A 14,107-nucleotide genomic window follows, 5' to 3' on the forward strand; every position below is an offset into this window, starting at 1 on the left:
GTCCTTGTGCTTAACATGTCATCATGATGATCTCTTTTATAGCTTAAATGTTGTTCCACACTACACAGTACATTACACTTACTGGAATATTTGGGTATTGTGTTAATGAAAACAGTTAAGAAATAACATGCATGTTAAAGCCAACATAGAGGAGTATTTGGACTTCATGAGATTTAAGCAACAATTTAAATGTAAACAACTTAAATTCTGAATGGGAAAAGTATTGTTAACAGGGGATGGGCTCAGCAGATAATTTTCAACCATGCATGGTTTGCCTACTTTAACAATACTTTGTCCTTACAAGTCAATTTAAGCATCACATGGGAAAATGTCCTTATTACCAAAGCTGTTAATGGCAGGGAAAGCAGATGAGAATCAATTTTAAATTGAAGGGCAGTTTAAAGGAAGGACAGCGCCCATTTAGCTCTTTTCCTGCGAAAAGAGCCTTAGTTCTAGAAGAGAATATAATTACGTGGAACTTAAAAAGTGTAGGAAACAGGTGGACCTTAGGCAGAGACCCGTCCCCTTCATCCTGCTTCTAGTCAAACTTTTATCCATCGGCCCGTGTCGGGGAGGGCAACTCATCCCTGAGCAGCTGTGCTTTCCAGCTGTGGACTCCATTTCCCAAGCTTCCTCCCTGCCCTAATGTATTCCGTTCTCAGGCCGGCTCTGTATCTGTGTGTGTGTGTGTGTGAGTGAGTGAGTGAGTGAATGTGTGTGTGTGTTTGCGAGCGAGCGAGCGATCGAGCGCGCGCGTATGTGTGTGAGCAGCTAGGAATCCCTGAGAGAGTGGAGGCTCATTCACTGATTAGAGGCTGCTTCGAGCGGCAGCGCTGCGCCTTCCCTGGCTCTCAGCAGCCGTGTCAGGCTCTCGCTCACTCCCATGCTGGCCGAAAGCGCTTACACACACGCGCCGGGCTTAGTGCGTCCAGCTTTCCTCCTCTCCACGCACCTCTCAGAATCCTGCCTTCCCCAGCCTGAAATCAAAGGGGGACGCCGCCTTCTGAGAAATTTGCACGGTAAGTATCTTGAAATTGCGGGGAGGGAGGGGGTTGCTGATAGAAAGTCCAGGAGCGGTGGCATTCGTCGGGAGCGGGGGGGGGGTTTCCATAGGTGCGGGTATCTAACTTTTCAGCGGTCGATCGCCGGACTTTCGATTCAATTCTCTATCCTGCTCCTTAAGAGAATTCTGCAAATTCAAGGCAGTCATCTTTGGAAGAGTCCAAACTTTGCAAGTCAAGTTTGTCTCTTCATTTCGCTCTCCAGAACAAAGTTTTAAGGCAAGCCGTTGCTTATCGGATCTTGGGGTGGAAATGTTGGAAGGGGTGTGTGTACGTATGTGTATTGTGTGTGTGTATGTGGGGAGTGGAATCTTAATGAGTATGCATTTAAAAATCAAATCAGTGGGGCGCTCCCTCCCCTCGGAAGGCTAGCCCTGATCCCAGAACTCTCCTCCTTCCTGTCCTGCTCTTTATTTTCCTGGGGAGGAGGTGGGTAATAGTACACACAGGAGGGGGGTGGGATCAGGTGCCGGAGTTGAATTCTTGCAAAATGCAAGAAAACAGCGCGTTCCCAATTAGCGCCAACAACGTTTAATTTTTTTAAAGGGAGGCGGCAATCCTTATACACTACCACATGGAGGTATTTCCCGACTTTCGCAGGTCTCAAGGTCTCCTGATATAACAAAGCAATTTCCCCCAAACAAAACCAAGCGGGAGAGGGGCACTTTATGGGAAGAACGAATTAATAATTATAAATAATTTTAAATAAAACCTAATGTTTTAAACGCTGGGGTTTGGGGATTTTGCATTTAGCTAACCCTCGCTAACAATCGGCACCGTCTCCCCAAACGCTTTCAGTTTTACTGTAGGACGGGCGCGCATTTGAACTTTGATTATTGGCAATTAACCAATAGCAATTAAGGACTTGGACCTATTTTGGTCCAAGTTCTTTTTCGTTGCGATAATCGTGGCGTACGTCAAATACTTAAAATTTGGATGAAAGGTTGAACTTTCGAAAACAACTTCCTTTCTTTCAAAGAATTTCACACGCCCGCATTTCTCCAAGAGACAAAGTCTTAGTCGCTTTGCCTGTTTGTAAGTTATTCCTGCAAGGAGCAGCAAAAGGCGGTGTCGTGGTATAGGGTGAGAGCGTGGCTACAGCGAGCAAATCGCAAACTCGTTTGGAAACCGTGGAAGGAGGAAATGGGGAAAATGGAAAACGAACAGTTCGGATTCCTGGAGTAAAACTTCATGCGCCTTTAAGCTCAGACGCTAAAAATCCTCGAGGTTTTAGTGGAATACAGCCGCCGTCGCAAGAAAGAGGCAGGAAAGTCAGCACAGAGGTTGCAAGGAAGGGGAAATAATTCCTCACCTTGTAGATCGAAATGCATAAAAACCATCTGCTTGAGCACAATGAAATCATTAGGCAGTGACCAATTCAGGAGTTGCGTTGAATGCTTTCGCCTTCCAGACAGGAAATGTGCAGAGAAGGGATTGTTGCAATAAATTCAAACAACTCGAGTCATCCGCACGTTTGATGAGCTTTGGTAGTTTTAAAAAGAAAATAAACCCTGAACCGAATATAGAAATCAGGACAGAGGGAATATATCCTCCCCCGCACTTGTTTCCTGGAAGGGACGAAAATTTCGTTTTCTTTGCAATGCGCTGAACTGGTTTTGTCCTGAAGTTTACAGGCGCAAAGCAGTTGAGATTTCTGGTTATTAAAAAGAAAAACCAAAAACCAACGGCCGGGCAAGGCAGGCTGAATTTATTGAGAGGAATTTCTTTTGATTTCCTGTATCTTCCCAGATATACTTCTGGGACACTTCTCTTTTTCTTTTTTGTTGTATTTAGTGAAATGGGAAGATCGGAAGCTTCCTTTTTAATTCTCTTGTTTAAAACGATATAAACCAGTTGCATTCTTTTGTGCTTAGGCTAATAACCCGGGAAAGACACCTGTTTTAATTTGCACTGGAAAAAGTAAGATAAAAGTGGGATTTCTTTTCCCCTGCTGAAATTTGAATCACGTTTTTTTTGTTTGTTTGTTTCTGTTGATAACTAAAGATTTGGGAAGATAGTTAGGTGAAAACCAAATCGGTTATATATATATTCTTGATCAGGAAAGCAGTTTTGAATAGCCCCCCCCCCCCTTAAGCTCCGAGAAAACTTAAGAATTTTCTGAATCTACTATGGAACCAGGGTGGAGAAAGATCCCAACTGTTGACAGGTCAGAGCAGCAGTGAATCGTTACTTTTTTCATTCATACCTTTTTTGTGAACTTTGATTTTTTTGGAAAGGATTTTTGTAAAGTTGACAAACAATGGATGTATTATATAGCCTTGGGAATAAAAATCTATGTACATTGCTTTTTCCTCTGCAAAAGCTGGTGCCTTAATTTTCTCTCAAGGTTTTCTTTTCTCTTTTTCCTGAAATAACAAGTTTTCTGCAGGAAAAGAGCCTCCCCTGCAAAATTGGAGCGAATCAAAGCAGCTGCTTTTCTGTTACATCTGGGGACCCGATTTTCTATTACATTTTTAAAAATAGTTATTTGTATCTTTGAAAGTGGTGGCCTGAGTTTCAACCACAGAGAGTATTATTCTTATTCTACCCTGTCTTCTCCAGCCCCCCCTTTTTTTGCTAATTGTTTGCATTCTTTTTGTACTTACCCTTAGAACTCTCTGTTTCCCAAATATTAATTAATGGCAAGATATGCCAAATTGTAAAATTCCTTAATTTAAGACTGGAATTTTTTCTTTGTACTGTCAGGTCCCGTATTTGTTGGGAATTTATTAGGAGGAAATCTAGTTTAGTTTAATGCATAACATATATGAGCACTTTAATTCCCCAACAGCTGGAATGGGTGCTTTGTAAAGATTAGGATTTTTTAACCACAAATGTATTTTCAAATTCCTGTTTCTAAAATTACATAATTACGAAGCACTAAGAGACCCAACCTGTAGTATCTAAAGGTACCCTCCAATATCTTTTTGAGGTTTGTGCTCTTTATGAAAAATAAAGTTAGGTTTACATTTTTTTCTTCCGTTGGCAATAAGCAGGAAAAAAATCATAGATCTGTATTGTGTCATTTTAATTCCAAACATTTAAAAAATAGCCAAAATTATAAAAATCTAACCAATATCATCAACATTAAGAATTTAAAAACAATTTGTTACATAAAAACTGTTGTTTGTCTTCTCTAAATATATTTTTAGGCTACCACCTGTAGTTTAAGACTACCTTTTTAAAAACTCATTTATATAAAGTAAACTGATAGTTTACTGCATATAAATGATTAGAAGGGTGCATCATGAATAGTTTTGCTTCCTTTTGACGATTTCTTAGCTAATTAAACTTATTTCTATGTTGATTAATAAATTTTAAAAATGCAAATTGCGCCTGACATACTAGATTTCATTCTAGGTTTAGATGTTTATGATAGTGTTTTTATTTTCACATTGATTCAGTTTGTGCTTTTAAAAGCTGCAAATGGTGGGTGCCCTTATGTTCAAATATTTTTATCCATCAACTGGAAATCTTGTAAATGTAGGAAATCAGAATATAGGCTTCGTAGAGTTCGTCTAACGGAGATAACCAATGGACAGTTATATGTAGCTTCATAGATTTATCTCCACCCCCTTGGCCACCTCCACTCCTTGTTTAGTTAATTTAACAAAGACTTTTTGCAATCTGTTTGGAGTTTGTCTGATGCCATGGAAAAGTATCTGCTGATTTATTTGGTTGCTTTTCGATTTCTGTCGCTAGACTGTCTTTTCTCTTCCTTTCAGCGAGGATGTCAGCTGTTATTACTTCCTATTGATCCCTTTGCAAAGTGAGAAGTGAACTAAAATTAATGTCAATTCCACTGCTCGGATCAATAGCTGGAGTTATTTTAATCTGGATTTGCACAGGGTGCTAAATTAAAAAAAATCAGCATAGAGGCAAAAAGTAACAGTTACTTACTTTGGCTGTACCACTCACTTCTGGTCACCAAAATATTTTTTCAGGCTGATTATCCTGCAATCCATATTTTTTTAATTAAGCAGGCCAGTTAGTTTTCTTATTTTGGGTTTTATATTTAAAAACCAATGACATTTTGACTTTGGGAGTGCATTAATTTATATAGATTTTCATAATGACTAGTTTTGCCGCAGCTTCGTCCATACATGCTTTAATGATGGCAGTGATTGGGAATAATAGCATGGGATGAAGTGATGACAGAAGGTATGTAACAGACAAGGGGAAAAGTAGGCAGGAGTTTTTAAAAATAAAATTCAGTCTGAGCCATTATTAAAATATGTTGATTTATTGTCAAATGAAAAAGATAGCTGGAACGATTCACACTATTCTGTATGGAGTGTTAAGTATGGCTTCCATTAAATACATTTAATATAAGCAGGGATAGTAGCATTAGTGATATATTCTTCACCCTCTTTCATTCCCTTGGAGATTGTGGTTACCATATGCCAGTTCAGATAATGTTTCTTTTCCTAGGTAAATTATGTATACATTTTTGCTTTAAAATTAATCAAAGAAATATCCAGATTTCCCATAACCCTTTTCCACTATTGTAGTTTTTGATTTTACATTTGATTATTTGTTATCTTTAATCATTTCATTGTTCAGAAAGATCACCCAGAATAATGCTGATTAGATTACCCTTGCCATGTCTACCGTACATCTACAGCTAAAACTCAGATGAAAGTTATTAAAGATGTGAAAGTGATTCAAAAAATGTTAATGAAATACTTCTAATCTTTTAGCTCTTTTTTGTATAAGAAAGGAAGCCAATGCAATAGAAATAGGATGATGTCAGTCAATCTTCACACTACTATACTGTCAAACTTCTGGGTACAGGATAGAAGAAAAGGAAATGTTATTTCTGCACTGCATGAAGGATGTAGCAAGCATTCCATAGAGTTTGTTAACCTAGACTTGCCATTCAGATAATACAAAAGCCACTCCATTAGAAACGGGATCCTTTTAGTAAGTTTTATTTGCTAGGCCTGACCTTCTGGAACGAACAGACACATTTTGTACTGCTTTTTTATTATATGATTTTTTTGTTTGTTTTTTGAGTGCTGTAAGGCTAGTATATTGTTTTAAAGTAAGCCTTTGTACATTAAAGTGAAGTAAATTCTAGCATACTTAATGACTGGGGCAGAAATTTAAACAAAAGGAATGCTAATGTTATTATAATAGGGGAATGAGTTTTCAAGCCTAGATAGGATTAGAAGCAAAGTTTGTAAATACATATGTACATAGAGGAAGTATATATATACATATACATACAGAGAGAGAGAGAGAACATGGGATTTATTTTCTTGTACTCGGCAACTAGTGTTAAAAGAAAAATATATAAAATTATCCTCTAAATCTTAATGGAATATTGAGAGCAGTTTACAAATCTAGTTAAGTATGAGCACATTAGGAAGTAAAACTACTGATCCATTTTGTACTGTCCGCAAACTAAAAGGCAGATGCTTGGAAGAGATCAGATGGCACAGCCACTAATTACAATTTCAAATATTATCAGGGACGCCAAGGGCTTTTTTTTTATTGATGTTGTTATTGTTTTCTTTTTAAAAAATGGAAGAATAGCTTAAATGTATGATTCAGACATATTATTTAGTCTCCCTTCATCACTGAGGATAATGGAAAACCCAAAACATGATATATATCTGCACAATTGGAATATATTCCTCTACTGTATTTATTTCATATTTTTGTATATTCATGAAGTATATACATTTTCATTTATAATTTTTTAGTAATGGATTCATTTATTTTATTGATATTAATTTTCAGATGTTGTAGTCATAGGCTTACATACACCAAGAATTTTTTTTGTTCCAATGTTTTTTTCTGGCAGGAATAATATATGTTTATCTTGTCACTAGAGATAGTTATTGCACCCTTGTTCAAATCCTTCAACCCCCACTTCAACATGTGGCTTGATCTGAATCTGCACTGATGCCTTATCCTTCTGTAAGGCAGAAGGGAAGGATAGCAAGGCCAGAGCAGGTGGCATTCTCTGCATAAGGCACATATTCTGTTGGCTTTCAGATCTCTTGTGCCACATTTTATCTACCTTGGATGGACTGTCTCTTGAATCTTAAGTTTAATGCTAAAGCTGTAAAAGGGAGCAGGAGGAAGACTTGTACAGACCCTTAGAAGGAGTCAGAGACTCTTCAAGTAACATGTGAACTTGCCTGTTGGCTTTCTAAAAGAACAATACATGGAAAGTTGGCTTAGGCTTTTACAATTTTCTTGCTATATTAAGAACTGCCAGCTGTTAATTCAACTTTCTGTGTTTTTCCTCTTTTCCCCTTCTTTGTCTTTTCAGTTTTGGGATGGTGATAAGGGTTCGGTGAGATCTCTCAGCTCTACATTCAGACATCGCTTTGTTTTCCATCCAGGGAAGACCATTTCCCTTGTGGCCCTGTCAAGAAAAGAGACTCCAATGGACTTACACCGGGCAGCTTTCAAGATGGAAAACTCCTCCTACCTTCCCAATCCTTTGGCATCTCCAGCCCTGATGGTCCTGGCTTCCACTGCTGAAGCCAGCCGTGATGCTTCCATCCCCTGCCAACAGCCCAGGCCCTTTGGGGTCCCAGTGTCAGTGGACAAGGATGTGCACATCCCGTTCACCAATGGCTCCTATACTTTTGCCTCTATGTATCACCGACAAGGTGGGGTGCCTGGAGCATTCACCAACCGTGATTTTCCACCTTCGTTGCTGCATCTCCATCCTCAGTTTGCACCCCCTAATCTGGACTGTACCCCAATCAGCATGCTGAACCACAGTGGTGTTGGGGCCTTCCGTCCCTTTGCCTCCACTGAGGACCGGGAGAGTTATCAGTCGGCTTTTACACCTGCCAAGCGCCTGAAGAACTGTCATGATACCGACTCTCCCCATCTTCGTTTCTCAGATGCTGATGGCAAGGAGTATGAATTTGGAGCCCAGCTCCCATCAGGCTCTCCCGGCTCCCTCAAAATTGATGATACTGGAAAAAAGATATTTGCTGTCTCTGGCCTCATTTCAGACCGAGAGACTTCCTCCAGTCCTGAGGACCGAAATGATAGATGTAAGTACCTTAGCTTTGTTTAACTGGGCTGCTAAATGCTCAACAGGTAATGCTTCTGAATGCTTGAGGGTTCTAAAGAGGCCAAACTATATATGGCCCTATTTTCCTTTAAATATTAGTGAATTACAGAAGAAGACAGATTGTAGAAAATCTAGACAAAATAATTTTTCTTTTCTGCTAGATCTTGGGTTCCAACTAGCAGAAAAACTGCCAACTTTCCAGAAAGAGGGAAAGTCTCTGTAGGAGGGGTCTGACTCTTCATTTATTTCAGGAAACTCAGTTTTTAAGGATAGTAAACTTTGTCTTCCACCTCTGTCCTTATGTATTTGATGCCAGTGGTAGCAAAATATAGTTCTTTTACCCTGATATTAGTGTAAAACATGTTTGTTTTAATTAGACCTGACTTCTAGTAAGCTAACCTAACTTCTGTCATTAAAAGAGAGAAAGTAAGACATCTCATAATGTGTTACACAAGCTGAACTTCTTGCACTAATATACAATAATTTTCTGTAATACCCTGTATAAGTGCAAAAGTAGAATTCCAGAAGTGAAAATATTTCACGGACTAAGCTAAGCCTGAACCCAATTCACCTAAGATCTTACTGGAGCATTCCTCTCTCCAAGTAATCCCTTCCTTATTTAATGCCATGAGTTATCTCATTAGGGGAAAGTAGATCAAGAAGTACTTATCTAATATATTGATGATAAGGCAATGTTCAAGTCAGGCTGGTTTCTTCCCAATTTGAAAGCATATTATAGTTTAGATGTTAAGTTAGTTTGCCCACCCTTGCTTCCCATTAGTTCCTTTTGTAGTTTCTCATACTGCTTTGTCCCTTTTCTTCTTCCATTTTTAAAGAAGTGGTAAGATGGAGAGAAAAATAAGGATTTTTTTTCTTTTGAAAAAAAAAATTGGAGCACTTCCTGGTTCCCTGTTGGTTACCATTTTTCTTCTTTTTCTTTATGACACCAAGGAGAGTAATAGAGACATAGTTCCACTCTCTCCCTGTCGGTGCTGCTTCCTCAGGCTGTCTCCTTGAATTAGGCACTGTGTTAACTTCCCAGTGCTACGAGGCATCTGCCAAAAGCCTCCGCACCTTGTCAGTAAAAGTCACCATAAAATCAACCTGCCTTATAAATCCATCACTCGTTGGTTCTGAAATATGCTATGCGTTTGTCTTTTATGTCAGTGTTTGTGTGGAATGCTTCCTCAAAGATGAAACTACATGTTGCACTAATGGCTTGTGCGCTTTTTCCGTAGTGTGGCTTTGCTGAGTGAGAACCACCCAAATGTTCTTGTTGTCTTTGATGTTTGAGTGCAACAATTGTGTGTGCGTGTGTGTGCGTATGTATATGGTGTATGTGGATGTGGATGTGGATGAAAAGGTGGGAGAAATAATAATAAAGTTTGAAAGGTAAGAAAAGAAAGATTTGCCCCAAGTAAAGATGTTATATAATTTAAAACAGTATGCATTACTAATGTAAATATAACAATTTACAAATACGAAATGAATGCAGATTATGCATATTGGAAGTCATATTCAAAATCCTGGCTCTGTCAATTAAATATACTTAGAGTGCATTAATTGCTTCACCTTGCTAACTGCTCCTGTTAAATAGTGGTATAAATGAACAAATATTTTATGAACTCACTGAACAGTGTTTAGAAAGTGATTGACTCAGAGGTAAACATGTGTTTAAATGTGGACACAGTTCAGAAGAATTAGGTTTTTTAGTGGTTTTTCTATACAAATATTTTCTTGAATTCTCAGATAATATTTGGAAGAACCACATAAAACATATTTAAAGAATGAAGGAGATATATAGACTTTTACAAACAAAAGTAAAAAATATTTTACAAATAGGTTTTTGTATCTTAACACCTTCCAGTCTATTCATTCTTGATATTTCTTTCTTTGCTATGAAAAATAAATCAAAATTGATTTCAATTTCACGGAAAGCAGACCAAAAGTGGCTTCATACCAGCCTCCCCAGGTAAAATATAAAATAGGTTTTACACTTAGCACTGACTAGGTTAAGATTTGGGGGTGAATATTGGCTTCATCTAGTTAAAACTTTATTTTAACAGTCACGAGTTTTAAAGACATTTTATTATTTATCTGTATAAATATGTAAGTATCTCTATCTGAGGAGCAACAAACCTGGTTATATATAATTATGACCTTCAAATACCCTTGGCATGTTTAGGTCTTTTTTCATAGAACATATATTCTTGGGTATTTCAAAATCTTGAACAAGAAAACTGTACATAATCCATGTGTGAAAGATTATTTGTTGGTAGTTTCTAGAATGAGGCTGAGGATGGAGATAGATTTCTGATGATTCTACTGTTCTGAGTGGAACCAGAGGAATGCACGCATATTCACATGAAAGAAAATGTGGCATATCGGCTTTTATAGTCATTTAGCCCTTTCAAATGTGTCCCAATTTTTTTTATACAAATAACATATATAAACCTCTGTGAAATAAGGTTTCTTTTTACCAACAGTCTACAATACATTTTAGAGAAACAATTATATAGACAAACTGATCTGCAAAATTGTATTAATGGAGCTAGTAAAAACCATTGCATTAGCAATGCATTACCAATTGCATATGTCTCCAAGAGGCACTCTACAAAATATTTTGGCTCTGTTTATTTGCAGTCTTCCATATACTGAAATGGGATCAGACTGTATGATGTGTGAATAACTTAAATCACAAAACATAACATTCTTTGTCTGGCACCAGTAGACTCTATTCTTTGTTTGTTTGTTTCTTATAATTTCAAACTTGGGATTTTCACTTGTTGCTTCATTTGTTTTTAATGAAAAAATAATACAAAACAACAAGCTTAGAGCTTGGGGAAACTGTGGGAAGTGTTTGTTTTTTTAAAAAACAGAAATGCCATCCAAAGCTAATGGAATTTAATGAAGGGCAAAGTGTATCACTGTACAAGTATAGATGCAGGCATCTCATTTTATTAGTAAGATACTAAGAACAATACAGTATGTCTACATTCTCTGGAGACAAGAGTCTTATCTCTGTTAATTAGTCGTGTAAATCTAGATTGATTCCCTACCCATGTGAGAAGTTATTTAAGATTTACATTGGTCAACATTGCTTTGAGTCCTGCCTTCTGGGTATGTTTTGATCTTTAAAAAAATGGCTTAATATATTGAGTTGAACCATAGTTGTTGTGGATTTTATATTTACAGATTTAATATTTTATATATACAAAAGTTTACCCAAAATTAGTGACAAAATTGGAAGTGCAATGTGAATATATGTAAAGCTTAATTTTACAATCTGCCTCTCGGAATATTTCAGTGCATCAGTATATGGTAAATATTCTCCTTCCCTGTGGTCCAGAAAAGAACCCACAGGAGTTGTGCACAAAAGCCCTGAAGAATAAAGGATTTGTTTACGAAGATAAATATTTTATCCAAGTATCTATGTTTATATGTTTACTGAGAGCGTTAATCACATGGGGGAAGATGGTTTACACTCCATGTGTAGTGCAGAGGCATCTGCAGATACATTTTATTGGATTCTTCAAATAATGATTTGACCTTAATATCCAGCTACAATAGATTTAAACATTGTCCCCGTGTAACAGATCTCTCTAACTTTTAAAAATAATTTCTTTATCTTCTAATTCCTACTGATGGCCTTGTAGACTAATAATCAGAGTATATCCTTTCAGGAGAGAAAAGTGGAGAGTCCTTAACAGCAGCTGGGTCAAGTACACCAAAATGTTCCATTGGCAAAAGCACTGCAGTTTTCCTTTCTGTTTTTTCAAAATTTGTTATTTTATACATGAATCTTCCCCAACTTCGTGCTCCCCATCCCCAATGAACTGGCACTGTAAGGCCTTGGCCTTTATTTTGAGTCTACATATTGTGCTTATTTGAACTGTTTCCTCCCCTTTATTGCACTTATTCAACTTTGGTTTATTGTTGATGAAACAGACTCTAATTTATTAGTTAGACATTTTTGCAATTTTGCTTCTTACAATTTATCAGCAGCAGTTTCTTTTTTAATGTCCCATAATGAAATGTTTTAAAAAATGTCAGTTTAAGACAGTTATGGGTGGTGGAGAGAGTCTGTTTTCTTATTCTTACCTCAGTTTTTCTTACAGTTTTATATCACAGAAGACAGTGGACTTTTTTTGTTGGGCCTCAGTATTTGGACTGGCTTTGGAAATCACTTCAAGAACTTTGAAACTAATCACTGGAAATATTTAAGAAAGTCAAAATGCTGTTGAGTTAAAGTTCCAGGTAGCAACAATAATGTATTAATACAATAATGTATTAATTTCTGGTTTTTCTTTTCTCTTAGCATATTAGACAACTGACTCAAGCTTCATCTTAGCTCTGGCTACCTCAGTAGAGCAGAGGCTGACCAGGTGTTTACACACTAGGGTCTAAAGTAAGGTGGAGGTGTATTCCAATTATCCAACACTCAAAATGTATACATTGCTTGTTTTACAGTTATGTGCTGAGGACCTCTTTTTTAAATAATTGATGCCGTACTTTATGGTTGTTAAAAGAAGAAAAGTAAAGCCTTGTGGTTAAAAAGGTATTAGACATGATCTAATATCAGGTCTGTTTTTAAAACATACTAGAAAGACATCCTATGGAAATGGCTGCATCTCTAATAGAATGAGTAAATGCGTACCTGTGGTGAATTTTAAATGTAGAAAATTAGTTCTACATCTCAAGAAAAGAGCCTTTCTGATGGGCCATATTTTTCTAAGGAAATGTAAACTACATTTTCTTGGGTTGTCAGAGCTTTCCTGCTGCATTATGACCATCCGTCCCCTCAGCAAACTGTTGCTGAACCTTCTTGCCATTTTGCTCTGTTTAATTGTGATGTTGGCATAAAGAAAGGCTTGGGCCGTTAACGTGGCGGAGAGTTGGGTGTGAGCTGCTCCAGTGCTGCCGGCTGCAGGACCATCTGGCCTGGCTCGTCTCCTCAGGTCTCCAGCTTCCCTTTCTCTTTATGTGTGCCGAGGCTGCCTTGCACACTTGGAATGCCTAATCACCATGGTGAGAGGATGGGCCTTGCCTCCTGCCCCTTCCCATCAATTGTCATGCAGAACTGATCCAGAGGACCGTTGTCTTTGCGGCAGCCCGCTTGCCTGGCCATGCCTGGCCCTTGGCATAAGGACGGCTTTTAATTGATCATTTGTGGGGGAGGGCAGGGGTGGTTTCAGCCTCTCAATGTTTCCCAACACAGTCTCTGCCGCACGGCCAGATTTCTCATTTGTTTGGGAAACGCTGGTGATTTAGCTTTTACTCCCCCGCCTTCCCGATTTCCTTTTAGGCTCCGCTTATTGCTGTTTTATGGGGAACTCTGAGGGCTTGTAACGGTGACTCTGAGGAGCACTGAGCAAGATATAAACATTGTGTTTATCTTCTCACAACTGGGAAGGGGGCACATACGGACACTAAATATTTATTGTTCTTCCTTCACTGTGTGTTCGTGTTTGTATTTGCATGAACAATTATGGATTTATTATCTTTGGGCAAGATGAACTCTTAATCCAGCCGCTTTCCTCAATCCTAGGAGCATATCTTAAAACCTAGGGAGAGAAACTTGCTTGTCACAGAAAAGTTCAAACTTAACTTGGCTGGCATCACCTATTAGAAGACCTAATTTTTTTTGTATTGTACAAAAGAAATGTCTTCTTAGGTTTACAGAGCATTATTTTATATTGCTTTTGTGGTTTATGCTGTTTTGTGTATTTTTTTTTGTCTCAGTTTCTTTTTATTTAAAAGTAGGAATACTGGGCCCTGATATTGGCTAGCAGGACCAGTCTTACAATTAAGAGTGAGGAGATCTGCCTCAGGTAATATATCTTTTAAAAGTATGTTTAAAATAAAAAAATAAACTATTTCATTTTGATGAAATCACCATTTTGATTTTTTTCCCTTTTGCGCATTGATACATCTTTGGTATTCTATGTAATGACATTGTTATTGCATGTTATTGACTTAACATTGGAAAAAATATTATGGG

At 37.7% G+C, this 14,107-nt stretch overlaps 1 protein-coding gene across 4 annotated transcripts in view; it reads left to right on the forward strand.

Moving 5' to 3' along the window:
- The first annotated feature begins 780 nt into the window (after positions 1-780).
- Positions 781-14,107, forward strand: part of RNF220 (ring finger protein 220) — a 382,422-nt gene continuing 369,095 nt past the window's right edge. For 3 of the 4 annotated variants that reach the window (XM_034414912.3, XM_034414911.3, XM_034414913.3), the window contains exon 1: positions 7,418-8,086. In XM_034414912.3, coding sequence (XP_034270803.2) covers positions 7,462-8,086 — 625 coding nt within the window. In that variant the 5' untranslated portion in view covers positions 7,418-7,461. Of the gene's footprint in view, positions 1,020-7,344; positions 8,087-14,107 lie in introns of those variants that run through there. The other variant, XM_034414914.2, reaches the window with a different exon arrangement.

Source organism: Pantherophis guttatus, chromosome 3, assembly GCF_059756535.1.
Source record: "Pantherophis guttatus breed Tessera chromosome 3, ASM5975653v1, whole genome shotgun sequence".
Taxonomy (NCBI): domain Eukaryota; kingdom Metazoa; phylum Chordata; class Lepidosauria; order Squamata; family Colubridae; genus Pantherophis; species Pantherophis guttatus.